Source organism: Martes martes, assembly GCF_963455335.1.
Source record: "Martes martes genome assembly, chromosome: 18".
Classification (NCBI taxonomy): Eukaryota; Metazoa; Chordata; class Mammalia; order Carnivora; family Mustelidae; genus Martes; species Martes martes.
This window is the reverse complement of record NC_137906.1, coordinates 32474050-32501646: the sequence shown is the minus strand read 5'-3', so window position 1 is coordinate 32501646 and position 27597 is coordinate 32474050. Positions and strand designations below refer to the sequence as shown.

At 52.1% G+C, this 27597-nt stretch overlaps 1 protein-coding gene across 9 annotated transcripts in view; it reads left to right on the top strand.

Annotated features, from left to right (window-relative positions):
* CLEC16A (C-type lectin domain containing 16A) overlaps positions 1–27597 on the top strand; it is a 202530-nt gene that overhangs the window by 91122 nt on the left and 83811 nt on the right. For all 9 annotated transcript variants that reach the window (XR_013968418.1, XR_013968419.1, XM_080830266.1 and 6 more), the window contains exons 14-18: positions 392–501; positions 1243–1287; positions 3649–3699; positions 6584–6712; positions 14740–14860. Coding sequence is in view for 7 of the 9 variants with exons in the window: in XM_080830266.1 (XP_080686392.1) it covers positions 392–501; positions 1243–1287; positions 3649–3699; positions 6584–6712; positions 14740–14860 (456 nt within the window). In the remaining 2 variants the exon portion in view is untranslated. The remainder of the gene's footprint in view (positions 1–391; positions 502–1242; positions 1288–3648; positions 3700–6583; positions 6713–14739; positions 14861–27597) is intronic.

Genomic DNA, 27597 nt, shown 5'->3' with positions numbered 1-27597 from the left:
CCTCCCTAGGGCAGAGCAAAGGGACCGGCTCCACCCAAAGTGGGGTCGATGAGTCTCCAAAGGAAAGAGGGGTGCTAGTTCCTGAAAAGGGGAGGGAACCCAGCCAAGGAATGCCACCGCAGATGGCCACTTTCCCAGCCTTCAGGAATAATTAGTAACCCTCCTCTTCCTGCCTCCCCTCCCCTGATAAAGGGAGTGCAGGGAAATATTCGGGGTGGATGGAACATTCTATTGTAATTGGGAAGGGGTTGGCGTGTGAGTTCCCTCTGTGTCCCTGCTGGATGTCAAGGGGCCGTCAGCTGACCTGTTAAGCTCAAAGTGGGCAAAGCAAGAAACTGTTTCAGGGCTTCCCACCAGCCTGTGTGAGGCTGACCCTGCCTTCGCCCTGTAGATGGGAAGATCCGATTGGCAACGCTGGAGCTCAGCTGCCTGCTCCTAAAGCAGCAAGTGGTGACCAGCACGGGCTGCATCATAAAGGACGTGCACCTGGCCTGCCTAGAGGTGAGGGCCCCGTCCTGTTGCCCAGGTTCCGTGTGCAGCCGTGGGAAGGAAGATGCTAGATCTAGAGGGGAGCCCTGGTCCTGGGGTCCCCAGCAACCCAGTCATTTCAGTGGAGCAACCCTTCCTCAGAGACTGGCTCGAGGAGCCCTCTTCACTATGGAATTTCTGTAATTTCTGTGACAATTAGTGGCCCTGTATTTGTTAAGCAGAATTTTATAATTTTTCTTTGTGTATTACAAAAATGTTTTATATGTCCGAACACACGCATGCTTTTTACGTACTGATGGTTTACTGTGCTAATATCTACACTTATAGTTTTTATTGTTTCCCTCTTATTTTTCAGGTTTATTTGAGAGGGATTTATATATTATATATTTAAATTTCATGTTTATTTAGAGAGTACAGAGGTAGAAAGGAACAGCTACCATGGACACTTTGGTGTGTGTCTTTCCAGATACGCACACACTGACACATTGTAAGATTCACCATGGCCATAGTTTATAACCCACTTCCCCCACCTAACTAGATGTTAATCACTTTCCGTGTCACCCCCCGGAGTCCCCTCTCCTTTGCCCATTTTTGTTTTGAGCCCCTCCTCCCTCCCTCCCTCTGTGTTACAAACCACTTTATAGATTTAAGGATATGATCCCCGCCTCTCATATGCTTGATATGCGCTCAGATTCTGGAATTGGTGACTTACCCAACTCACTGGCCTCCCTCACGCCTTCCCTCTCTCAACAGGGTGCCCGAGAAGAAAGCGTTCACCTAGTTCGGCATTTTTATAAGGTAAGTGGCCAAGGCGCAGGGGAGGGCAGCTTGGTGTGTGTCACAGAGACGGGATTGTCATATCTAGGCGTGCGCACATACCGATCACAAGTCTGTGGTGCCTTCTTGTACCTGTGCACACTGAGTGAGCACACGCCAGGTCCAACCCCCGAGCAGCAGGCCCTGCACTCTTTGGCCCATGCTTGTCTTTGCAGAACCCCTTCTGAGGGCTCACCCCTAGTCTGTGATAGTTTGCTTATCCAATGATATGTGAAATTGGTTATTGATGAGTCTATACATAAATTGCATGCATGCATGGGAGTAAATTACATATGTAAATCAATATGTTCGTGAGGTATCCGTGTTTTTCGTATAACTTTTGAGTTACTCATGCATTCGTGAATTCTACACGTGTATGTCGTTTACAGACATTTATGCCAGGATGCCTCATACAGGCTTCCAAATCTTCATCGTTGAGTTTAGTGAGATTGTGTAAAGGACCGCCATGACTCTGAGTCACCGAGGAATTTGTCGATGTCCTCTTCAGATTCCAGATGGTTAGTTTTGAAACATCTGGCTGTGATGGTTTTGTTTTGCTCTATATCTGAAGCGTCATGTACTCCTAGGGAAGTGCATCGTCTGTCAGCCGGAGATGGGTTAATCCACATTCACATGGGCCCCATGGCTCCCTGAGATTTTGACCTCTGTGTCTGGTCTCTCCAGGTCCAGTTAGCCGGGGTTTCCCCTCGTCGTTTTGCTGACGCCGAGAACCTCCCTGGAGGAGGAAGGGTGTTGGCGCTGCCATCTTGTTATCATTCAGCCTCTTTCATTATCTCTACAAACTGCCGTGAATCATAGGCACAGATGCACCAGACCCTTCTTCTCTGCAGGAAGCTTTTTAAGCCACTATTATTGTCAGTATTCGTGGGGAGAAAACGAGGTCTTATAACCCGGAAATCCACCTCGCCAGCCGCAGATGACCCCATGCACCTGCCACGTGGCGGCCACGCCCAGATGAGGGGGAACCACTGTGGGACCCCACACATGGGGGAAGAGATCCCAGGCTCCTGTTAGCATCCCAAGGTGCTTGGCCTCTGAGCGAGAATACAAGACCTCAGCAAAGCCCAGAAGACAGTGGGAGAGCCTCACGGCTGCATTAGTCATCTTTGGGTCTCTTTCCAGGATAACTGCTCTTAGTTGGTTCCCTCTACCCCCAGAACGACAGAGATATATAGGTAGGAATTTTCCCAGAGAATTTATTTTTAGCCTAAGGAGAGCTGTATTTGAGTTGTAGCTCCCTTCCCCCACCCAGATTGTTCTTTTGTCCTATAAGGGCTATACCTGAAGTATAATATCTCAGAAGCTTTTGCATATTCTCAGCGTTGGGATCTCTGTGGTTCTTACATGGTTCTTATTGCCACGCAAGAATATTCAAGTTTATCTGTAGTTCTGACAATTGGAAAAATATATAAGGATTGCTCCTTTTCCCATCCTGACCGTGTGCTTATGTATATGAGAGAGAGAGAGAGAGAGAGAGAGAGAGAGAGAGAATGAGTTTCAGGACTCAGGAGAGAGGACAGTTTGAATAGCCATGGTGCCTTCAACTGCATCTCCACTCCCTCCCCCTCCTGGGCTGTGCTCCCTCCAGGGGTGACCATAGTGACCACGAGTGCTAGCATTTACCAGCCCCGAACGAGTGGCAGGCTCTGCAGCCACCACTTTACTCGGACTAACCCTCGCATCCTCGCAGTGACCCGCATAGATGTGGGCTGTCATTCCAGTCTTGCAGCGAACCAGAAGGAGGCTCTGAGAGGCACAGCTGCGACTGGGCCCCTGGTTTGTGAGTCTCCGAGCCAGAGTCTTACCCACTGCAGCCCTGCGGAGCTGTGGGGCCTCACGGGTGTGCCTCAGAAACGACCGGGACGAGCTGTGTACTTGTAGCGTTAAGTATGCTTCATTACGTGCCGCCTCTCTGAGGTGGGAGCCCCACGGATTTAACGTGGCCCCTGAACCAGGCTTCCCGTTTCTCCACCCGTTCTCAACACGCGGATGATGGAGAAACACTCGTAATGTCACCCACTTTTGTAGTTTCATTACGTATGGTGTTCTTTTTGTTGTTTTAATTCGCTGCCTTGACAGAAGGAATCTAACTCTACATGCTTGAAAAAGAAAAGAGAGAAATGTTGAGAGGTGCCATATGATATTTGGGCTTTCGTTTGAGCATGTGTATTCGTGTTCGTGTGTGTGTCGTCCTTCCTGGCGATTCATGAGAACTCACTAATGAGAAGCAGATGGCCCCAACAGCCGTGAGCTGGAGTTTGTAATACTTTGGTGTTTATGGAAAGAAATATGCATAATCTCTCTCCCTTCCTCTCTTTTTAGGGAGAAGAAATTTTCTTGGACATGTTTGAAGATGAGTACAGGAGTATGACAGTAAGTGAGGGGCTGGGACGCACGTGGGGGCCCACGCGCTTGTCCTGTGGAACTGGGAGAACACTGTCTAACTGGGGCCTTTCTGGCCGAGATTGGTGGGGAGGTGAATCAGAAGCGGTGCCTTTTGATCCCCACTGCTGGTGAAATTTCACATGGTCCCACACTCCCCCTCTGTGGGCTGTGCCATAGATGGGTCGGGAAGATTCCCTTTGATACGAATCAGGAGCATAGTGCACATTGGATGTGTTCGTTCTTTTACTGCTCCTGTCGCCCCGATCAGGAGGCAAGAATCAGAGAGGTTGAGTGAGGCCCCACATCTGCCCAGCCAGTGAGGTGCAGAGTCAGGATTCCAAAGCCCAGCAGTTTGCCTCCAGTGCCCTTTGCTGTGCCTCCGGAATGTTCTAGCGTGTTGCTTGTCCTGGAGTCCACAGCACCGGCTCAGCGTCAGCCCTATCTCCTCCATCCATCAGGCACAGTCATGGGAAAAGATCAGTTCTGAAGGTGACAGCTTTCTCCGTTTTGTTCATTTCCGTGCATCCCTGTCATCTGACCCTTAGTTGGCACTCAGTAAATAGAGGATAAATGTCCGTCTCGTGGACATTGCTCATCAAAGAGGGGAGTGATTCAAGAAGTTTGTAGTAAACCTAAGTGTCACGAAGATAAAAGCGCTTGCTCTAAGTGGCTCCTGGCTCCCAAGCTCATCTCACCGGGTGTGGACTGCTGGGCCCTTACCACGTCCTCGCCCTCGGCACTTCCGAGGCCTCTGCAGAGCCTGTTCCAGGGAAGACGTCAGTTGGCGTAGATCATCTCCAGAAATACCGCAGTAGCACCCGAGGCCTGCTCTGGTGGTGTACGGGCCGCTCAGGCGCGCCTCCCACCTGGAGATGGCCCCTGCTCCCCATTATTCCCCCAGCCCCTGGGAGAATATATCCGTCTTCTACACTTTGGACCGGTAGTTAGAGGGGAGTGGATTCGGGGATTTGCTGCTATGATGCTTGTCCCTGGGATGTCCTGTTCTGCAGCGCAGTTCTCCATAGTTCGGTTTCCTGTTGGAAACATAAGGCTCATATGTCACTTGACGATGTGAAAAAGCTCAGGCTCCTAAACCCCTGCTCAGTTTCTGCCTTTTTTAAAAATGTATTTATTTGAGAGCAAGAGAGTGTACACTCAGTGTGCAAGCAGGGGGAGGGGCAGAGAGGGAGGGGCAAAGGAAGAGGGAGGGAGTCTCAAGCCGATTCTGACCCAGAGCTGGATCCTACAACCCTAAGATCACGATCTGAACCCAAACCAAGAGTCTGACACTTAACTGACCAAGCCACCCAGGCACCCTTCTGCTGTTGTTACTTACTAACTGCGTGACCTTCCGTGGGTTGCTTATGTTCTCAGTGTTCATTTTTCCGGGCTGTGAGATGGGTCCCACACCACACGCCTGGGCTCAAGTGCCTAGGAGATGCCCCCTGGAGAGTGTGCGCACCACTCATATTGACTTCCTCTCCCTCGCGCCATAGGCGGCTTCCGGGTTGTCGGGGGTGGGAGGGCTGCTAGGGAGTGGCGGGCAGTCTGGAAGACACTGCCGGAAGGTGGTGCCAGGGGTGGCCCCCGATGCAGCTCAGGGCTCCACCACCCAGCCCTAGGATAAAGGGATTTGGGATGGGGGAACCCCAGGCTTTGTGGGGGATCTGCTTACAGAGGCCAAAAGAAAAAGGCAGGCAGAGTGCACTAAGTGTCTCCTTGGCTCCTTAGCCCAGATAGCTGGGCCCTCGTCACAGCTGTCCTGGGTAGTCAGTCAGCTGTATGTTCCGGAAGGGGCAGAGGGTGTGGTAACGATTGAAGGCCACTTTCTGAAAAACAAAACGAAACGAAACTCAAAAAGACACAAAAAAGCATGGGATGCTTGAAGGAGTAAAGTTAGTTCTATAGGAAATTTACCTTGGGAAATGTCATTCCTTTATGATGTCAGGGAAATGAAGTGTGCATGTCCCAAAATACATGGATATTCACTGTCTGTACTGATGCAGCAGAGTTCCAGGAGGGGAGATGTTGCTACCAAATATCGTAGTAATCAGAGAAGGCTTCCTGGAGGTGGTGTGGAAGCAGGCAGACAGTTCTGCTCCCATGTGGCCCAGAGGCTGTGGGACCACACCCTTCCTCTGAGCTCACTGTCCCCCTCGGTAATAAGGAACAGCATCAGCAAGCCGCGCTGTCCAGCAGGAGGTGAGCCCTGCTGGCGCCTGGCACTTAGTAGATAGATACTCAGTAAGTGGCTCTGTTGTATGATCCCAGGTAAAGGCGGTGAGGCAGGGAAGGGGGATGGTGGTCATGTGGCAGGAGTCGGATCTGGAGCAGGGCAGGCCTGGGTCTGCATCTTAGTTCTGCCGCCCACTAGCTGAGTCTCTGTTTTCCCATGAGCAGATCGGGAAACATCCCTTGTGGACTGTTTGGGCGGATTAAGTAGGATCATGCAGGCAAAGCCTGCAGTTCGCCGCCTGCCCGCAGTCCGTAGTCCACGATAACTGGGGGCTGCCATCGCTACATCTGCTGTCGTCATCCTTGACAGCACAAAGAGAGGGAGGCAGGTTGCGGTCAGGGCCCCGCTCCTGCCCGGGTGTGGGGGAATGAGCCGGGGGGGGACCACAGCTCTTCATAGCACGGAGGCAGCTTCGGGGGAGTGTCTGAGCTGCCACCTCAAGGGAAGGAAAAAATCCGTGTCTTGGGAAACAAAGGCTTATGTGTCACACTCCGGGCTGCCTTGAGACCTCATGCCAGCCTTCTTGTGGGCTCGCTTTACTCACTTGCTGTGCGCCGGTGCAGGCGAGGGGCCTGGGTAACCTGCCCTGTCCTCTTCCTCCCTTTGGTGAGGTTTCCTTTGATGTCTCTCTTCTAGATGAAGCCCATGAACGTGGAGTATCTCATGATGGACGCCTCCATCCTCCTGCCCCCCACGGGCACGCCACTGACTGGCATCGACTTTGTGAAGCGGCTGCCATGTGGCGACGTGGAGAAGACCCGGCGGGTGAGTAAGCACAAGCGGGACCCTCCTCTCCTGGGCCGCCATCTGACCAGGTCAAGAGCCTGCCTTCCAACCCACTTTGGGACAGGGGACAGATGACAGCACCCCGCACTGGCACCCCGCCACCGGGAGGAACTTCCCAAGGCGAGCTGCCCTTGGCCAAAGCAGGATTGAGATTCCCCTGTGTGAGGGCCAGGCAGGCTGCTTTGGCTGGTGCAGAGCAGGGCCCCAGCCCCTGGCTTTGGGGGGACGCCTTTGAGCCTGGAACAGGCAAGGGCAGGGGAGGCCTTGGTGTGAAATTCCCTCCCAGAGGGGCTCGGGACCCCCGGAGACGGTGCCACGGCGCCATGGTAAGATATCTGAGGGATCTGGGGGCAAGGCACACGCACATGAGACTGTGACTCTAGCCAGCCCGCTCCTCTGTGTGAAAAGCAGAGGAGTTCTCAGAACCCTGCGGGAGTGCGCGTCCCTTATCAGCGCCGTTTTTCTGAAGCTGGCTCACGGGCCATTCATGGTATTTTATCTCTCGCGTAAGATCAGTTTCTTTCTTAGAAAGCACCATCACCTCTTCCTAGAAAATCATTCCCTGGAGGCATGAATGGATGCATTAGATGAGTTCCTTGCCGTCTGCTTCTCAGCTAATCCCCATCTAACCAGAGCGGCCGAGGTGTTAATTTGGGGATTTTGAGAAGCAGGAGGGACCTGCTGGATTGGCCTCAAACAGGAGGATTCCATGGTCTTCCTCCACCTGGGCGGTGATTTTGCCTCGGAGGCCTGGGCGGGAGGGGACTGCAGAGGAAAGCCGACCTGTGTGTTTTAGTCACTGAACATTCCCTGCTGTCTGACCAAACCCGCAGACCTCATGGCAGGACCCACCCCGTCTGAGCCAGTGACACCCTCCTTCCTTAGGCTCCCAGGCAGCCCTGCAGGCCCCATGACCGGGCCCACAAGCATGTTTGTGGGTGGCACTGTTTGCACTGGGCATCACGGCATCAGCCGGCACCCTAGGACCAGTTCTGACAAACGCAGGTTTATGTTGGCAACTCATTCACAGGTGGGCGTGCTCACTCGTAGCCTTTGGTTGGCCTCGGAGATGTTCCCTGGCGAGGCTAGCATGAAGGTCCTGTCCCCAAGGCCCACCTTGTCCCCTGAGCCAGGGGTCCGGGAGGCTGTGTGGATGGTAAGAGCTGCTGCTCTGGGTTGTACTCTGCCTTCTTTTTGGTCCCAAGGGCCCCAGTTGCTCAACACTTAGATGAGCTCGTGTTTGATATCAGGTGTGTCGTTCATACCAGTTCTTTGTCTGAACCTCCTCATGGAATTCTACCACCGTCCTAGGAAGTTGGCATCATAGGAACCCATCTTGCAGAGGAAGAAACTGAGACATGATGAGATCAAGTGATTTGCTCACGGTCCCCCAGCTAATAAGTAGCAGAGCCAGGACTCCGTGCAGGCAGCGTGGCCTCCAGAGCCCACACTCTTAGCCGCTCTGACCTGCTTCTTCCCACTGCTCCCTTCATTGTATTTATTAGCCCTACTTGGTACTGGACACCAGGGACATAACATACACTGCCTCGGTCCTCAAGGAGTCAGTGTGCAGGGCAAGGGAGGGAAGGGAGCATTGCCAGTCTGTGTGGCTGAGGCTGTTGCTAAAGGAACATGAGATCAGGCCCCTCATCCTCCCTGGGGAGGGAGGCAGAATGGGCAGCAGAGGGATCAGTTGGGCAGCAGGGGAGGCAAAGGCCCAGACAGACGTGGCTCATTCCGGCACCCCCAGGGAGGGGACATGGCTGGAGCCCAGAATGAGGGAGGCTTAGTGAGAAGTGATGAGGCTAGAGGGGGCCAGTCTTGGGAGCCTTAGAGCCCTGCTGGCTTGGGGTAGATGGTCCTGATCCACAGGAGAGGATGGGAGAAATTCAAGGCTAAGTCATATGGCAGAGGGAGGGTCACTTGGGCTCCGGGATTCCTTTTCCCATCTCCGAGCAGCATGTACCTGACTTGCCAGAGTCGCTGTGGAGACTGAAAGGCAGAGCACAGAAGGCCAGTAGTAGTTCTCGAGGGCAGGGGTTCCCTTCCTCCCTTTGCCCCTGACATCTCACTTGGTTGTAAGTTCCCAGGGCTGTGCCGCCCACCTCTCTTGCCTCCGATGGGATGCAGAGCCCAACTGCTACCTGAAGCACAGACCGAGAGCCCTTGGGAATGCCTGGGCTTCCCTGCAGTCTCTTGTTCAAGCCTTTGTCTGACGAGTTTATACAATCAACCCTCAAGTCTCAGGGTCCCTGGGTTTAGAGAGCCAGGGAGAAGGTGGCAGGATTTATAAAACAGTCCTGACCATCTCAGAGTGAAGCCATCTGCCTGAGAGAAGCTTCCCTTTGCTTCTGAAGGAGGATTTTGGCCACTCACCTCAGTCCAGTTCCCGTTCCGAGGCAGCTGTCTAGAATCATCCAGAAGCTTAGCTCCTGTGTCCCTTTCAGACACAGAACACAGCAGTGTGCTTTGAATTTGAGCTGAAGGAAGTGTATGGTTTAGCAAGCAATTGAGGGCTTATGTGGTTTGTTTCAAGTTCTTTGCTTTCATCCAAAAATCATTCCATTTCATCTTTTTGGATTCAAAGGTTTTCTTCTTTTTCTCCCCCCCCCCCCCACCAAGCAGACTTTTTTAACTTTCAGGAGGCTGACACTTTTCAGAAATCCCACCTTTTATTTCCTTTAAGGGCTTATTAAAGAAGTTCAGACACCCCTTACTAATGCATCATTCCTAACTTGTAAAATAGTCCTCCTTTCAATCACCAGAGAGCCCCTGGATGCCTACTGGATGCCAGATGCTGGGCCTGAGGGTGCAGAAATGAACAGGGCTGAGGGGTCAGTGAGTGCGGAGTCCCTGAGATACAGAAGAATGTAGCAAGTTCAAGGAGCAGGGTGACAAGTGAGTGGAGGGGACAGGAGAGGAGGATGCCCAGGCCTTGCAGGCCCCAGGGAGGCAACTGACACCAAAAGTCATGACGTCCCTTTTGCATTTTGCAATTTACTCTCTTCCTTCTTTCATTTGACATATTTGTTGAGTGGCTTTCTAGGAGCCAGGCACTGTGCAAAATGCAAGAATAGACTGTGAACAAATAATATAAAATAAGGCCCAAATGGCAAGAGTGCCACTGAGCCATGCTAGCTGCTAAGGGGAGCTCACGTTGAAGCGAAGGTCATGGGAACTTCTGGGATCTGATGAGAACATGGAAGCAGAAATGGGGATGTGGCTTGACCTATCCCAGGGGCAGCTAAGAGAAGCCATTAAGAAAGAGCCCAGGGGGGCACCTGGGTGGCTCAGTGGGTTAAAGCCTCTGCCTTCGGCTCAGGTCATGATCTCAGGGTCCTGGGATCGAGCCCCGCGTCGGGCTCTCTGCTCAGCAGGGAGCCTGCTTCCTCCTCTCTCTCTGCCTGCTTCTCTGCCTACTTGTGATCTCCATCTGTCAAATAAATAAATAAAATCTTTAAAAAAAAAAAAAAAAAAAAAGAAAGAGCCCAGGCTGGTGGCACCAGCCAAGGTTCAATGCCAGCTCTAGCTATGGGCCTTTGAGCAAGTTGCTTACCTTCCCTGAGCCTCAGCTCCTCATGTGTCTGGTCTCTTAGCTCCTGCCCAAAGCAGCTAAGAGGGACTGTAAGGTGCCCGGCAGGCAGGACGAGCTCAGGAAGTGTTGGTTAAACAGGGGTGGAGTGGTCTGGTGTCCCAGGAGGGAAAGAGTTTTTAGCCATCTACTGAAGTTCCAGGGTAGAGAAGAGTTAGGGAGAGGAATTTCTGGTGAATCTCCAAATCTGAATGTAAGCCACGGGCCATCTTTCTGTGGTAATCTTGGAAGCCATTATGAAATAGAGTCACGTGAAGCTTTATTTGTCCCTGACTTCTGTTCCTTGTTCCCATGTAAAACCACCAACAGTTTTTGTGTGGATCGCTCTTGCCCGCGAGGAAATAGGATCTTTTTCTTTATTCTTTGGCTGTGTGTTTCACATTAAAGAATATCTCGTAGGGTTTCGAAAGTAGAAGGAAAGAATTTCCCCTGATTTCATCACCCTAAACAAACAAGGCCTCGACGCTTTTTGGGTCTCCTCCCTGTCTTTGTTCAATCATGTCTTTACGTGGTGGCAGGAAGAGTGCATCGCGGTCTTCCGGCCTCTCTCCCTTGTACAGCGAGAAGCTGTCCGTGCTGGGATGCAGTTTTAATTCAAGTCACATTTCTTACTGTAAGAAAGTTTATCTGGCGACTTCTGCCGTGACTTACTCAGGCATTTTCCTGCTGCTAGACGTTCTGGTGCTTTCAGTATTCATTATTTTCAACTAAACTGTCATGAGCAGGCTTCACGAATACAGGGTTTCTTTCTTTTGGCTTCATTCTTTCAGAGAAGTTCCCAGAAGTAGCATTTCTGGTTCAGGGCCACGAACATTTTCTGTGGGACACTCTCCGTATTGCCAAGGGGCTTTCGCAGCGGGCTGGGCCCAGGTGACCCTGCTTCGGCACCCACTTAGGAGTGACCGGTTTTTCGCAGCCACTTCCACGGCCTGGTGGGCTCCTCATCCGGGTGACAGCCACCCGAACTCCATGGCTTGCAAATGTGACAAGGGAAGCAGAGAGAGGACTGGACCTGAGTGCTCAATCCAGGGCTGCCCCAGGGTTCGGTGGGCGCACCTCCGGGGAGGCCCCGAGATCAGGGCTGGTGGGTACCTCATTCCCAGAACTCAAGCCCAGGCACAGGGAATTCACGTGATTTACTTGCATGGTCTGTCTGACCCTGAGGCCATCCCGCCCCACCGAGGGGGCTCCTTCCCCACCACCCAGCTGCAGGGCTTGCTCCCAGGTACCTTGGAGCACAGGGGATGAGCCTTTTCATTATATCCGAGCACACTCAGCTGTCACCCCTTTCCAAAACTAATGTGTGCATCCAGAGTCCGTCTTCCTGGCATTCTGGGGAAGCATCAGAAAGAGCAATAATTCCTTCTTCCATTTTAATACTTTTTAAAGTGCATGTTTATTTGGCAAAGTAAAGAGCAGCGCTCAATAAAAGCCTGGGTCCCAAGCCTTAAATCTTTTGAAGGCAAAGGCATATGGCTGGAAGAACAGACTTTGGAGGCCAGTTATTAGCTGAGTCACCGTGGGCAGGCTGCCTTACATCCCCAGGTTTTGGTTTCCAGTCTGTAAAATGGGAACCACAGAGGGTCATTAAGACGCTTTAGGGAGATGACACGGTCCAGCCCTGCCAATCCCTGGCAGGCCTTGGGTAAGCAGGGATGGGGTGCTTATGGTTTAGGGGGCTGTGCGATGGATTTGAGGACCCTCATCCTGGTGTTTTATCTCTCTTTTGTGAATTCTCAAAGTTCTGGGGCTGGTCAGTGTCTTCCATATTCTTCAGATTTTTATTGTATTATTATTATTATTATTATTATTATTATTTTGTATTTCTACAAATACCTTCCATGTGTTGCTTCCAGAACAAAAGCGATGTTTTACCAAAAAGGCCAAAATTAGGAGCCAAATTCTGAACTCCTTTTCTTTTTCTTTTTTTTTTTTTAAGATTTTTAAGATTTTTAAAATTTATTCAACAGAGAGAGAGATCACAAGTAGGCAGAGAGAGAGGGGAAAGCAGGCTCCCTGCCGAGCAGAGAGCCCAATGTGGGGCTCAATCCCAGAACCCTGAGACCATGACCTGAGCCGAAGGCAGAGGCTTAACCCACTGAGCCACCTAGGCGCCCCCAAACTCCTTTCCTATTGGAGGTTTCTGGTTCTCAGAGTGATGGTCTGTAGAAAGCCACACGTGTTTCTCTTTTCTCACCCCCCAGCAAGGGTCCTGCTTGATTTCCTTGCCTTCAGAACCTTGGAGAGGAATGGATTTTTGACACTGAAATGAAGCATTCCCTCTGTTTGGACCTGACCGATGGGCTTTTCTCCTTGCATCCAAGGCCATGACTTCTTCCTTGAGAGCTCAGATGGCCATATAGTTCAAGCGGTCCCCCGCATCTCGGGCTTTCTGCAGTCAGGCTGGTGCAGGCGTGGGGGTGTCCTTGTGTGCTTGGTTAAGGGGCACATGCATCAGATACCGCTGCTTCCAAGCCCAGCTAAGGCAGCCCCAGCCACGTGGACTTGGATGGCTCTGCCCCTCCCGGCTCTGTTTCTTACCACGTAGCAGTTCCCTCTTGCAGTAAGGTGCTCCCAGTGCTTGGCACACACTGGGCGCATAATAAACAGAAGCTGTTTTGACTTTTAAAAAATGAAACTTTGGCACTTCTTTTTCTTTTGATTGTTGCAGATGTCTTAGGAAGGCTGTACTGTAAAAAACTAAGGACAATCAGATCAGTGCTAATCCCCCCACCCCTCCGCCCCCCACATCATTATACTACAAAGGCTTATCTTTCTCTAGTGCTTCTGGTGGATGGAGAGGAACACGTGGCCTCAGGATACACCCAGGAGGTAGAATCGTGTTCTTCCAGTTTTCTCCATTAGGAGAAGGAGGCATTGGCTCAGGTCTCCTGCCAGTTCCAGGCCAAGACTGGATTTGGGTTTAAATGTCCTGGTGGGTATCCTTGTTGCCTGGGTCAGCAGGAGCCCGTGCAAGCTCTGTTCCCCACTTTGTTTTGGGAGGCACCTTGTCCTCGGAAGGGCAGCCTCCCCTCTCCGTGTGCCAGGCCTGTAGCCTCGGAACTATAAACAGGAAGACCAGAAGTGGGCTGGAACTCATTGTTGTGTGGCTCACCAGTGGCGACAGTGGTTTGTCCCCATGCCCTCCCCTGTGCCCAGCTAGCGGGTGGCTAGAGGAAAGGATAGTTGCCCCGTTTCGGAACACATGCCAGGGGGCTCCCCACTTCCCCCCCAGCATTCTCTCAGAGTCTCCTAGCAGCCCTGTGGGGCAGGGACTGCCGCCCCCATTTCACAGATGTGGAAATCGAAGCTCACGGAGGTCAGGGGCCTTGCCCGGCAAGTCCAACACAGAGCTCACACGGCCGACTCCCGGGCTGCTTCCCTCAGGTGCATGCCGAAGCTAGGCTGATCAGCTGTGTGGCAAGGCAAGTAGCATGGAGGTGGCCTCTCCGACGGGCCGCACCTCCGCTTCCCGGCCTGTCATTAGTGGGCAACTCAGCCCCAATCTAGGACCCAGGGGTGGGATGTTCTCAGGGCATGCTGGGTCTGGGGTAAAAGCTACTTTCTACACCAACTTCTTTGGGTCTGGGCCTGGGAATTCTGCTTTTTTCCTGCTCTCTGGGAATGCCTAATGGCCATACTGGATGCCACCCAGGCATCTCTTCCACGGGCCAGGAATCCCTGTGCTGACGGAGCTGACTCTGCCTCCAAAAAGCTGGCTGGGTCAGTCGAAGGGGCACTTGGAGCACTGATGTCACAGCACGCCGGCCAGGCACCAGGGCTGCTGTCCCATCCACAGCCTACCCACTGTGGTAAGGCCCAGGGGCTGAGACTGTGCTGCAAACGCGCTCACCCAGGGAGGGGCAGGGGTAGGATTTTCGTGGAGTCTGGCTGGCTCTGAATCCTACGAGCATCTTACCATCTTCAGCCTTACCTGCCCCCGCATTCGCTAGGCGGGACATTGCAACACTAGTACTTGTGATTCGGATTTCCATATTCTGTGCCGGTTTACTTGGAAGAAAGAGGCCTGGTTCTAGTCCCCCCAGACGTGTGACCTGGGCAGTTCACTGTGCCTCCTGGGATCCCGATGCATTGTCCGCAAAATGGGGCTGACTGCTAAGCAGGGGCGTCGTGAAGGCCACATGGCACTAGGGGAGAGCTCCTGGCAGAAGGACAGGTGCTCAGCTGAAGTCAAGTGGCCCAAACCTGTGCAGAAGTAAAAACTGCCTGTCCCCTTCAATTATTTGTTTATTTACCTTGCTGTGAAAACACCAGGGCCATGATACTGGGACAAGTGGACTTCGTTTGGTTTTGTTTGTTTAAACCAAGGGTCCCTGTGTGATTTCTGCACACGGAGCGCTTCCCCGGAATAACTACAATTTCGTTCTCCTCTACTCCTGAACTGTCCATGCAGGCCATTCGGGTGTTCTTCATGCTCCGCTCCCTATCGCTGCAGCTGCGAGGGGAGCCCGAGACCCAGTTGCCCCTGACGCGGGAGGAGGACCTGATCAAAACGGATGACGTGCTAGATCTGAGTGAGTCCCGCGCGGGGGATGGAGGGGCAGGGGCAGGGAGGGATGCACTCGCTGCCGCACTGGCTCCGGTGTCACTGGGAATGTTGGGGTGTGACCTGTGTTTGCTCCCGCTGTTGATCTGTCACCAAAAGCTAACAGAGTGTGCACGTCCTGCCAGACTCAAAGAAGGGCCCTTGTCGCTGGGCCCCTGGCAGTCCATCTGCGGGCTCTGATTACCGGAGCTCAGGTGGAGCTGTGCGGCGTGAGGGGGGGTCGACCCTGCCCTCCACGTAACCGGAGCGTGATTGGTTTGTGGAGTAAGGGGTCTCTGTCGGATTCCGGTGATGCAGGGCCTCTGCTGCGGAAAAGGGGAGAACTTGCAGAAGTGCAAATCACCAGCCTGGAGGTGAGGCGGAGATGGGGAGGCTGGAGAAGTGTGTGCTCAGCCTGCAGCCGTGGGCTCCGTCCCTAACCACACAGTGCGCCGTGCTCTCCGCAGCAGCGTGAGCATGAGGCTGTGATTAAAAGTGCCAGTGGGCCTAAAGCCCGGTCGAGCCCCTGTAATCCGCCTCACACGCATACCACTCTTGCTTTCCTCCATTTGCTATAGGGCAGGTGCACATGGATGGTCAAGGTGGTTTTCTCTTTCTTAGAGGCATTGTGATATGGTAGGATTCTTTGGTTATAAGGGACAGAAATCCCAACCTGGGTGAGCTTAGGGAAAAAGAAAGGGGAACTGGCTGGTGTCACTGAAAAGTCCAGGAGTATGTCTGCCTTCAGGCATAGCTGGATCTAGGTGCTCGAGCAGCATCATCAGGAAGCTGCCGCCCTGTCTCATTTCGGCGTCCCTTTGTTCTGGCTTCATCTTTGGGAGGGCTCTCACCAGGTAGCAACAAGGTGGCCATCTGCAGCTCCAAATCCTGCTGAACCAGCTAAGCAGACCTGACAGAAACAGAGAATCCTTTTCCTGTAACTTCTGTGGAAGTCTGCAGCAGGGCTCTCTGGCCTGGCATGGGTCGGTGGGCCATCCCTGAACCAGTCGTTGTCAGAGGAATGTGATTCATCACCGGGCGAGGCCAGGGTCATGTGGCGAACCCCAAGCTGGGAAGTGGGGCCCATTTCTTGAGAAGTGGGGCCCTCTTCACTTGAGAGGGAGGAGGGAGGTTGCCCTCAAAGGAAGCGCACAAAGAGATGGAAACTGAGCAGGCAGGAGCGGCGGATGGCCACTCTTTGTGGTGTATGGTAAGGACAGGGTCCCCACGGCTTTAACTCAGCTTTAGTGAAATACAGTTTATATCCGACAAAATTCACCAGGTTTTAGTGTACTGCTGGATGAGTTTGGACAAAAGTGTTCAGTTGTGCGACCAGCCATCATGATATAGACCACTGAGGGTTGGCATGTGACCCCCATGCCCCCTGCTGTGTATTCACAACGAATGATCGAAACCCCTACAACTTCCATTTCCTCACCTGGAAAATGGTGATGAACTTCCTTATATGATGGGCTTGTTTTGAGACTTGAGTGGAATATATAATATGAAATATTATATGACGGAGCATAGTGTCTAGCATCTGACTGTGCTCAAGAAACCATATGCCGTGTTACCTGCTAATTCAGTGTGATGCATGGAAAGAAGAGAGCACTGTCCCCAAATAGAAGATTCCCTGTGATTATTATGGGTTTTACCCTCTTGTCTAACTTTTTTTTTTCTTTTTTAAGAATTATTTATTTACTTGAGAGACATGGGCAGAGACATGGGCGGAGAGAGAGAGAGTCTCAAGCAGACACCCCGCTGAGCTCAGAGCCCGACTCGGGGCTCGAGCTCATGACCCTGAGATCATGACCTGAGCCAAAACCAAGAGTTGGACGCTTAACCAGCTGAGCCTCCCAGGTGGCCCTAACTTCTTCTTGCCCTCTCCTTATTCTCTTTTCTTCTTCTCTCTCGGAAGAACAAAGAAGCTATGTCCCCTTTGTGCTATCTGTGCTCATCTCCTTTGGTCCTTTCCTCCTTGAGAAATTGCCATAAGGATTTCTCTGAGGGTTTAAATTGATTGAGTTGGCTGCGGAGAACCATAAACCAGTCTTTCTCTGATTTGAGTCAAGGGAAGAGGGAAACAGCTTTCTTTCAAAGGGACCACTCCATCAGGGTAGCAAGAATGTTTGTATCCATGAAACGGAATTAAATTTTATGCTGGGAATTCACATTCCTTCCTTCTCTGCACCACTCCCCCCCCACCCCAGGAATAGCCTGCTGAAATAAAGGTTAAAAGTATTTCACTTATCAATTTTAATTGATTAGATTGCTAGTTGAGATCACTTAACTGAGCCTTTTTGGGTAGTTGGCCATTAAGAAAGTAATGGCTGTCTGTCTTTACCCAGCCTGGTCACAAATTATGTCTTTGCTTAAGGGATTGCCATCCAGAAAGTACTAGGAATTATGGGTTTTATGAGCACATGGTACTAGAATAAGATAGCATGTGTTGTCGTTGGATTTTGTGTTCTTTTTCCTTTGTATCTCTCGCAGTGATTGTTCTTAAATGCGGGAGCGTCTGACCTTCCAGTGAGGAAAAATCGGTATGCCTCGCATGTCACAAAATGCCCTCTAAGTATATAAAATAACCAGCAACGTCGTAATGTAGGCAAAGGCATTCATATTTGCCGAATGATTGGAAGCTGGGCATGCTTCTCGTGAGCGCCGTGATTTGGAGAAAGCTGACTCAGGGAGAAATGCTGGGAGCCGGTCAGCTTTATGGGAGGTGATGTGATCTGGGCGGACAGGCTCAAAGGCGCGCCGGCTCTGCACCGCCAGAAGAGGTGACCTAATGTGTGTTTACTGAGCTTGTCACCCTCTGATAAGAAACCACAGCATAAGAGTACACAGAAGCCACGTCACGTGTCTGCTCACCAGCCACGGGCCTCTGGGCAGGTGTGCCTGGCGTGCTCGGACAGGGTGGCCCTGGACCAGGAGCGTGCCGGAGGCCATCGTCCCCCACCCCCAAAGGAGGCAGAGCTGACTGCTCGAGCCTGTTTTGCTTTCGCTGGAGAGGAGCGTGGTGTGGGGCCCATGTCAGGGCCTAGCAGTCGTGAGGGAAGGGGGATGGGAAGAGAAGGCTAGCTTGACGGGATAAAATAGATGAGACTTTTAGAGTGAATGGCACCGTGAATCTCCACGTACCCCGCCTTCAGCTTCAAGGGTTATTAGTCTTGCTCTACGTCTCTTTCCATCTGCTCCACCAACTCTCTTTTCAGAGTACCTCCCCACCTCGGCCCTCCTCGAGTGTAGGAAAGCCAATGGAAGACATCTTGTCTGCATCTATAAATACTTCTCTCACAGAGAAGGACCTGGGGGTGCTCTTTGTCACTGAATGGGTCCCCGCCGTTCTGGATCGTGCACTTCCCCGGCCCCGCCGCGGCTCTAGGTGGAGCTGGAGCAGGAGGGAGGGCTGGCCGGCCGCACTGACACCTGCCTTGGCCGCCCCTGCTGTAGTTGGAGGTCGTCGGCCTTGTGACCCAGCTTGGGGCCTTCATGTTCCTGAGGCTCAGTGGCCTGTCCTTTAAAATGGTTCTCAAAGACGTGCAGAGAGAGCCACTGAAAATCAGACGAGATCACGTTGGTGATCGCTTGGTGCGTACGTAGCAGGTGCTCGGGGGTGAGAGCTGGCCGTTGCCCCCATGCGGCTGCCGGATCATGCGTCCAACCTGAACTGCTGGGCTCCGGGGGTGGGCGTTTTCTGCTCTAACAACGTTTGGAGGAGCATATCCTGACAGCATGGGGCTGCTTGGGCCCAGATGAAGGAAGGTGCCCCCCATCCAGTTAGGGCACTTCTGTGTGTTCCCTCATGGGCCTACTGGCCGGCAGTCCCCGGGTGTGCCCTGAGGACAAGGCTGTGAGGAGAACCCAGGTTCCTGCGAGGACTGGCATCAGAGCCTTCTGGAAGGAGTCTTGCCTGTTTCTAGAAAATATGGCCAATCACAGCCTGGAGAAATTCTTTCCCCATTATCTAAATATCCTAAGTAGATACCGGCCATGCTCAGGAAACTTCTGAATCCCTTCCCAGCCTCTTCATGTGCACACCCGGCAGGTGCGTGTTGTCCCCACACCATGTGCTTCCCACACATCATCTTGTATTCGGATTTTCTAAATCCACTCGTGAGAACCATTCCGTAAAACCCATAGCTCATTCAGCTATGTGTTGAGCACCTGCTGTATGCCAGACGCAGTGCTGGGAGCTGGGATGTGATAGGGAACTGCGGCAGACTTGGTCTCCGCTCCGTGGTGCTTCCGCTTTGCGGGGGGTGGGGTTGGGAGGACCGCCAACAGGTATTTATGAGTTGTTTGAGATGGTCCATGGAGGTGACAGATGGGGTCTGTGCTAGAGAATAACTGGGAGGAAAGATCTCCCACCCTGGTTAGGGAAGGCTTCTTTGGTTAGCTGCCATGTAGGGAGGGACCAGAAGATTCTGAGGAAATGCAAAACTGAGGCCCACCAGTTAGAGGGGATGGCAGAGGTGAGGCTGGGAGGTGGGAGAGAGCATGGCCTGAGAGCTGGCTGGGGCCAGGAGGTGAGGAGTCAGGGGGAGAGGGGCCGAGATGAACCAGATCTCAGGTCCAGGGAAGTGGGAAGCCATCTGAGGGTTCCCAGAGACATGGGTCCTGGAAGTGTACTGGAATGGCCAGGTCCCACGGTCCCAGCAGGGGCCTGTGAATCATTTCGAGGGGCTAGGGAGCCAGACTTGTGCCTGGTGTGAAATCCCAGCTTTGCCCTTGTAACTTGCCAACCTGTGGCCTTTGACAGGTACCTTAATGTCTTGGTGTCTCAGTTTTCTCATCTGTATAATGGGAGTAGATGAGTTAATATACGTGAAGTGCCTGGAACAGTGCCTGGTGTGGTCGCTAGGAGGCCATTTAGGAGGCACAGTGGGGAAAGGGGGACAGGAGCACAGTCTGGGGATGGCGTTTTCTTTTTTTTTTTTTTTTTTTAAGATTTTATTTATTTATTTGACAGATAGAGATCACAAGTAGGCAGAGAGGCAGGCAGAGAGAGAGAGAGGAGGAAGCAGGCTCCCCGCTGAGCAGAGAGCCCCATGCGGGGCTCAATCCCAGGATCCTGGGATCATGACCTGAGCCGAAGGCAGAGGCTTTAACCCACTGAGCCACCCAGACGCCCCTGGGGATGGCGTTTTCTGGTGATGCTGGAGACCCAGCTGGACTCTGGGTTCTGGGGACAGTGCGGGCAGCAAGGAGTCAGGAGACAGTAATTTTGTAAGCCGGGGGCCAGCCCTGGAGGAGGGGCTGGTTCCAAACAATCGAGAAAGGTTAGTTGGGTGGGCCGAGAAGAGGTGCTGCGAGGCAGCCCAGCCGGGATGTCCGGGGAGAGGGTTGGAACCCTCTCCACATTCTCCTCAGAAGTGGTTTTCCACAGACTGTCACGAATTTCAGAGTTCCCGTGTTTGGTGACATTCCATTGGCTGAGCCGTCTCCTGTGACCACTGCATAGCTCTTGGCATCTCCCCTTGTGCTCTGGCACAACAGCGTCAGCAGCTCCTCACTAGAGCCCGCGTTCTGTGCAGGGGGATCCCAAGCCTCCAGAGAAGTGTCGGCACATAAACCGATCCCCGTACTCTGGGTCTGCTTCCTCACCCAGGTGCAGGCTACCTTGTTAGGGGGCCTGGAAAATGTCCCTGTAGGATGGAGTCCTTCCCTGTGGCTCCCCGACCTCGGGACTGCACAGCCCAGGGAAGTGTCAGAACAAAAATAAAATACCACACAACCTCTGGGGACAGGATTGCCCATTTTTTGTGTTACCAAGTCTTTTTTTTTTTTAAGGGGTTATGAATTATCATTTCATAAAAGAAAGGGCGTTGTTCATCCCAGATAAGTAGGAATGGCATCACTTCTGAACAATGGACAGACTTTCCAAGAAATAAGCCTCTGCGTCCTGGGCTTTAATGGGGTCTGTTCCTCAAATAATTCAAGTGTAGACCAATCTCCGGAGCAGAAGTGTCTCTGTCTTTTTTGAGGTCAGTCTTGTGGGGGAGGTGAACACCGATGACATCATCACACAGAGCAAAGGCAGACCGGCCACTGTGCCAAGGAGCTCAGGTAACAGAGGTTGACCTGTCTGGAGGTCGGGGAGGCTTCTGGGGGAGCGAGCATGCATCTGAGGGCTGGAGGTAGGGGCAGGGTGCTGGCATTCCGGGGTGTGGCACTAGCAAAGGTCCTGGGGTTGATGGGGAGTTAAGGAAAATGAGAAGCAGCAGTGTGGCCAGGCAGGGCAGGGTGGTGAGGTGACATTGAGATTGCCCCAGGGCCCAACATGTGGGCCTCATAGGTGGATCAGGGACCTGGGGCTTTCTTCTAAGAACAGTGACAAGTGTTTTTCACCTGGTGAGAAGATCTACGTGTGTATCTCAGAAGGGGCCTCCCTGGCCTGAGTGTGAGGGTAGGTTTACGGAGTCAGGGGCAGCATTCCAGCAGGGAGCCCTGGTGCAAGGCTAGGCCTGTGGGACCGATCCTGCCAGAGTATTGTCCGAAAGGTGGTGCCCAGCGGCCTCTCCCACACCCTGGTTTGCCCCAACCAATGGGTTTCAAGTGTGCCTGGGTTCTCCTTTATGGCCCAGGCACGTGGACTATTTATTGCTTGGAGACCTGTCCTGTTTGATTCAGCTAGTTCTCTGGAACCCAACCCATCGAGCCTTCGAAGCTAATTATTAACAACAGTAATGCTATTTTGGTTGTCCTCATCTCCTGGCAAGGCAAGCTGCCCTGGACCTCCCCTCAGCTCTCCCCCTGCTATTTCTAGCCCAGGGCCTGCCTGTTTAAGAAGGGAGTGAGTGTATGGAGGAAGCCCCGGGTCCCAGAAAAATACAGACTCAGGAGAGGACGGACCTGGCCTCTGGATCCCAGCTCTGCCTCTTCCTCGCCATGCAACCTGAGACAAATCGATGCACGTCTCAGCCTCAGTTCCTTCATTGATAAAGTGGGAGCAGCAGCACTCACCTTTGCCAGATTATTGTAAGGCAGAGCGAGAGCGGTATAGAGAGGTTGCAGACTGCTGGCCCTTAGGCCCACAGATGTCCTTTGGTGTCTGGCAATCATACATGAATTGCAACATTTTAAAATCAAGACATCTTATCGCACAAACCCAGGTAGCTCTCACCTTGAATCTGAAACGGTCTAGTCCCTTGGGGCCACAAGCAGCATTGGGCTGCTTCCTCCCAGGGGCAGGCGTGCTTCCCACCAGCTTGCTGTCTCCAGCCGAGGACCGCCACTTAACCCCAGCCGCCCGCTCAGCCCCTCCCGCTTATGCCAACACAGTGGGGCTCGAGCTTCCTCACAGACCTGCCCCTGCAGCCTGCCCATCTCCCAGTCACTGGTAGCCCCATGCAGGCCCTAGAACGTTGGGCTCATCCTTGACTCCCTCTTTCTCTCCCGCTTGCCTCCCAGTCGGTCAGCGCACCTCTTCAGCCCCTCTCTCCAGCCGTATCCAGATCTGACCACCACTCTCCACTCCACCCCTGGCCCTTGGTTTGCCCGGCTATCTTCTGTCACTTGCACTGTTGTAGTAGCCAGTCTCACAAGCCAGTCACTTGCTTCTGCCTTGTCCCCTCCAATTTATTCTCAACACAGCGTCCAGTGTCGTCTTCCAAAACACAAGTCAGATCGTGTCCTCCCTTCGCTCACAACGGCCTCCTTCCCACTCTGACCGTACAGTGACCGAGAAGCTGAGTGTTACCTAGCACCATTTGGCTCTCTCTGCTTTCTTGCCTTTCTTCAGACACACTGGGCACATTCCCACCCCAGGGCCTTTGTTCTGGCTCTGCCCCCCACCTGCAAACCACTCGTTCCCCCAGAACAAGTGCAGCTTTGGGCACTTACATGTGTGACAACCACACCCTACCTGTGCTGCATCTGTGTTTGAATTTGGGCCAAGTCCCCCCTCTTTCTTACCTTTTTGTTTATCCATGGATATGAACATGAATGACGTGAGCGACCTGGCAGTGTTCCCCGTTTCCGCAAGTCCTCGCACTCTGCGTGCTTCACCCCCATGTCCTGACAGGCGAGAGCTTCTAGGCCGTGTGGAAGTTCCTGGCTAGTTCACCTGACTGCTGAGATGCTGTTTGCCAGCGACAGTGTTCTGAAGCTCCCCAAGCAAGTTACGTGGCTTGATTTTAAGTCGCGAAAATGTGAGCTCATTAACTTTCTTCTCTTGCGAGGACAGTGGTAGTTTTGTGGTCCCAGCTGTCAGTTCTGGAAAATTCTCTATGTTACCTTATTTTGTTGATGACCTGATCGTTGTCATATGCCTCATCCTGGCAAAAAATGAGAAAATAGCATAAATGATAAAGCCTGTGAAAGATCCAGAATGTGGGACGGTCTCAAAGAGAACTGACTTGAGCTTTTCAAAAATGTCAAGGTCACGGAAGAGGAAAAAACACTGGGGAGGGGGCCAGTTCTAGACTATCGTTCTAGATGATCGAAACAGAGGAGGAGACATGACACTGTCCACTTGGATTGGATCTTGGGTGGAGGAACAAGTAGCTTTAAAGGACTTTTTTTTTTTTAATGAAAACAGAAAATTTGCATTTAGATTGTGATTGGATCATGTAATTTGAGGTCATTATTGCCTTTCTTAGTGTGATAATGGCACTGTGATTCTGCAGGAGAACGTCTGTTTTTAGGAAGCACAGACTGCAGTGTTGAGTACATTGTCATGCTGCCTGCAGCTCTGGAATGATTCACAAAATAAAAATGTGAGTGTGTGGGTATAGTGAGAGAGGAAGCAAAGGCAGCTAAGTCGTTAACAGTCGGTGACTCTAGGTGGAGGGCATATGTTTGTTTATTGTGCTCTTTTTTAAACCTTTCCGGAAGTTTGAAATTTTTCAAAATAAAAGCTTAAGAAAGTGGCAGGAGAGAAATCAAGTCCCTGAAAATCCAGCAAGTAATTCAAGGAGTATCATGTTTAAGGACCGGGCCTTGGATTCAGGAAAAAAACGGAGTTTGAATCCCAGCTGTGTGACCTTGCACAAACCAGTGAACCTCTCTGAGCCATTCTTCCTCTTAGTGAAGTGGGGATGATAGTGCTCCTGTCAGGACTGCTCTGCAGATCAAAGAGAGAGTTCCCTCAGAAATGCTCGGGCTCACCTGCCGTGGGTGTAGGCTTTCCTCACAAAAACAGTCACTAGCATTCATCGCCCACACTGGGTGGGGGACGACTTGTCCCGCTAGAAAGTTTTCTGTAGGAGTTCTGACGAACCAAAGCCTCATGACTCTTTCCGTCCATGGGATGCACTGCGAAGTGGAGGCGGCCACGCAGGCGTGCTAGGTAGACAAGTCTCATGGAAAGATGACTTTTAGGAAAGTGGGTTGCTTGGCGAAGACTTAAAACAGGCAGGGGAGGCTTGATTCAGACCCAGATGGCTCCTTGGGGGCAAGTTAGTTCAAGCACTCAGCCCCAGAGAATGGGCTTGTTTGTTGCTGATGCCAACCCCCCAGAGGACAATGTGCTTTGTGGCTCTCCAGCCTGCATCCCCCAGGGCTCTTTGTCCCTAAAAGGGGATATGGTGCGCACGGGGTCTCTGCCCGTGGACGTCCCCACCTGTGCCTCAGCTGACCTGCAGCCTGGGGACCTGCTCCAGCCCCGCAGTCAGGGGGTCTCCAGTCATCTCCCCGGTGCGTTCGCATGGCATCTGGCACATAGTAGGCGCTCGAAGAAGGCTCGTTGGATTGAACCGATTAGAGCTTTAGCAGCATGTTTAATTATTCATAAATGCTTAAGGCACTTTCATTAACATGAAAGTGGCATTTCTAAATGTTGTCTTGAGTAATTTGAGGACGTTGGATCGTGAGTTAAGAACCATGCTTGTCCATCACTACCAGACATTGGGGTAGTCAGGCTCCCAGTGCGGACCACCACCCCCGCCTTGAAGAACTAGACCAAGAGTCTTAAACTGACCCGGGTGCTTTCTAAACATGTAGATGGTCTTCGTTTCAACAGTCGGAATACCCCACATCATTTTACCTAAGAACTAAAATGCTGCGCTTTTTTCCCCTGGCCCCTCTTTGCAACCAGGACCCTGAACGAGACTGATCAGAGAAAAGCATGTTCGAACTCAACTACCGATTCTCTAAGGGAGCAGAAAACATGGGATTAACAGCGTTTCCCCCTCTCTATGAATTAGGTGGCTCCTCCGTGTGCTTGATGAATAATGTTGCTGGCCCCTTTTCAGAAATGAAGTAGAAATGTGGAGAAATGAAATTTGTATCTTATAAAGTGACTGGAAATGTGATTATAATACAGCTGTCAGTTTTGTTCAAGTGGAAAATTTTAAAGTAAATCCAATTGCAGCATTATTTGGTTCTCTTAAAGCAGGGTGATGTAGCTGTTTCCTGCGTATTGATTATTTGATTGGTACCTGTCTGCTGGACTAATTTTTTTTTCTTAGTAGCGCTCATTGATGTGGTTTAATGTATATTCCTGTAATCTTTCCCTGTTTTATAAACTTACAATCATAATTGAGCTGCATTAGAGAGACACGTTTTGCTGAAATCACAAGGTCATCTAATGGCTGTGCCCTCTGTTGTCAGTTATGTATTCAAATAGTCCTAAGACAAGTTTTTCTGGAAAAGACAGAAATTAAGATTTTTTTTTCCCTCTACAAAGCAGAATTTCTAAATTCTACTCTGTGCACTGGGAAATGAGGTATTTGAGTGGAAGAGACTGGTTTTGAGCTTTTTCCTTCCTTGCCTATAAAAATGGTCATTTTTTCTGAAGACAATTTACAACATAAGTGTTTTTCCCAAATCCCAGTCCTTCCCATGTGTTTGAAAATGGGGCCACAGTTTTGTTTCCTCTGATCAGAGGGGACCTGGTGGCTTAGATGTGCTCAAGGAGCAGTATCTTGGGAGCCATGGCACGGCCACTGGGAAGCAGATTGATTTTGATATGGCTGTGTTCCAAGGCCGCCAGGAAAGCCGACAGGGCCCCAGCACTCTCGGGCTCTGTGACCTTGGCATGTCCCCTAACCTGGGATTTCTCCATCTGTACATCACGAGGCCGTCGGGAGGGAGGGACGATGCCTGCCGGGCAGGGGCCTGTGGTGACTTGACAGGGCCTGGCCAGCAAAGGCCAACAGCGAATCTACTCAAACGTGAGTGTCTTTCCCAATCAGTAAGTGGAAAGTTCCATCTGTGCAGACACTCAGGCCAAAAGTCTTGGAGCAGCCCCTCTTCTCTCTCTCTCTCTCTCTCTCTCACACCCCTATAACCACGCTCTCTGCAAATCCTGCCACTTTGGGCATGAGGTAGGTTCAGAATCTGGCCCCCACTGGTGCAGCCTCTGGGCACTGACCTCTCTCTTGTTTGCCAGCTTCCTGCACTGCCTTCCTCCCCCAACAAGAGCCTGGGGCGTCCTTTCAAAGTGGCTGTTAGAGCCCTCCAGAGACCCCCCCCAGAATCCTGCCTGTGACCTGTTGGGCATATTCCTGCCCTGTATCCCCATCTCTCCCACCTGTGCTGCTCCAGTCAGGGGAACACAAAAGAGTCTCACCCCGGACCGCTGGCTTCAGAGTGGCCCCGGAGTGCCTCTCCACCAGCCCCCCACCCCGTGGTGCCGCCGAAGCCAGCCTCCTTGACCACATGTGGCTGACAGGCGGGGGCGGTGAGCTGCCACGGGAAACAGGAATTCGTGGAGGGCGTGGGGTTGAGGGTTAATGTTGAGTTTCAAGACATCCCTCGCTCCAGCCCACTCAGTGAGACTGTCTGGGGCTCTGCCTACACAGGGTTCCTCAGCCTGAAGCTACGGGTTTCCCCGCCCACCACACATCCCCTTCCCCAGCCCCATCCGGCCACCAGGGACAACACGGGACTGCTCAGGAGGGGAGGATTGGCTTCTGGCCCTGAAACCTGATCAACCACAGAGCACCCAAAATAAATCTCTGGGGAGACCCACGCAGTGGCATACGGTGTGACCGTCATCAAAGGGCCACCGGCCTTATACCTGTCTTCTCCCCTCGGCTGGGATGCTGGTGCCACTTCCCCCAGCATGGGTCCTGCTACCAAGCCCGAGCTGCTTTCACCCGTCCTCACCTTCCAGCTCACCCTCGTCCCCACTGGAGAGCACAGGAAGCAGGGAAAGGGGACCAGAACCTTCTTTGTGCTCCCTCCCAGCAGGGAGATGTGTTTCATTCAGATTAGTGTTACCACCCAAATTCCTAAGTAGAGGTCAAAGTCAAGACATAGGAAGCACTTGACCACTGGATCTCTGATTTAAGCAGATGTCAGGACGTAAAGATTTGAGGGCAGCGGTGACAAGGATTGCCCTGTTTCCCAGTGACCAGCGGGTTGTGGGGCACCATAGGTGGTCTGGACTGATTTTTTTTTTCCAAGTGAATGTCAAATGGTGTTTGCTCTGCTAAGCTATCAGTAAGTGTACAGAGTAGAGATCCTGTGACATTCAAAAGTTGAAATTGTCATTTCATTTTGACCTGCCTGAAAATAGAAGTGAAAATTGGTTTCCTACGCTGCCCTTAATGCAGCTTTGCGTCACGAGAATGGCTTCTGGGCACATTACTTACGCCTAACTCCCTAGGGCGGGTGGTGGGTGGGCCAGTGGCTTCTGACCTGGGGCTCCCTCTGTCTAAAGAGGGTGACCGTGCAGATCCTCCGTCCGTGTTATGCCTTAAAATGACTTGAGTGGCTTCAAACACTATCTGTGTCCAGGCCCCACTCCAGAAAGTTCTGACTCACTTGTTCTGG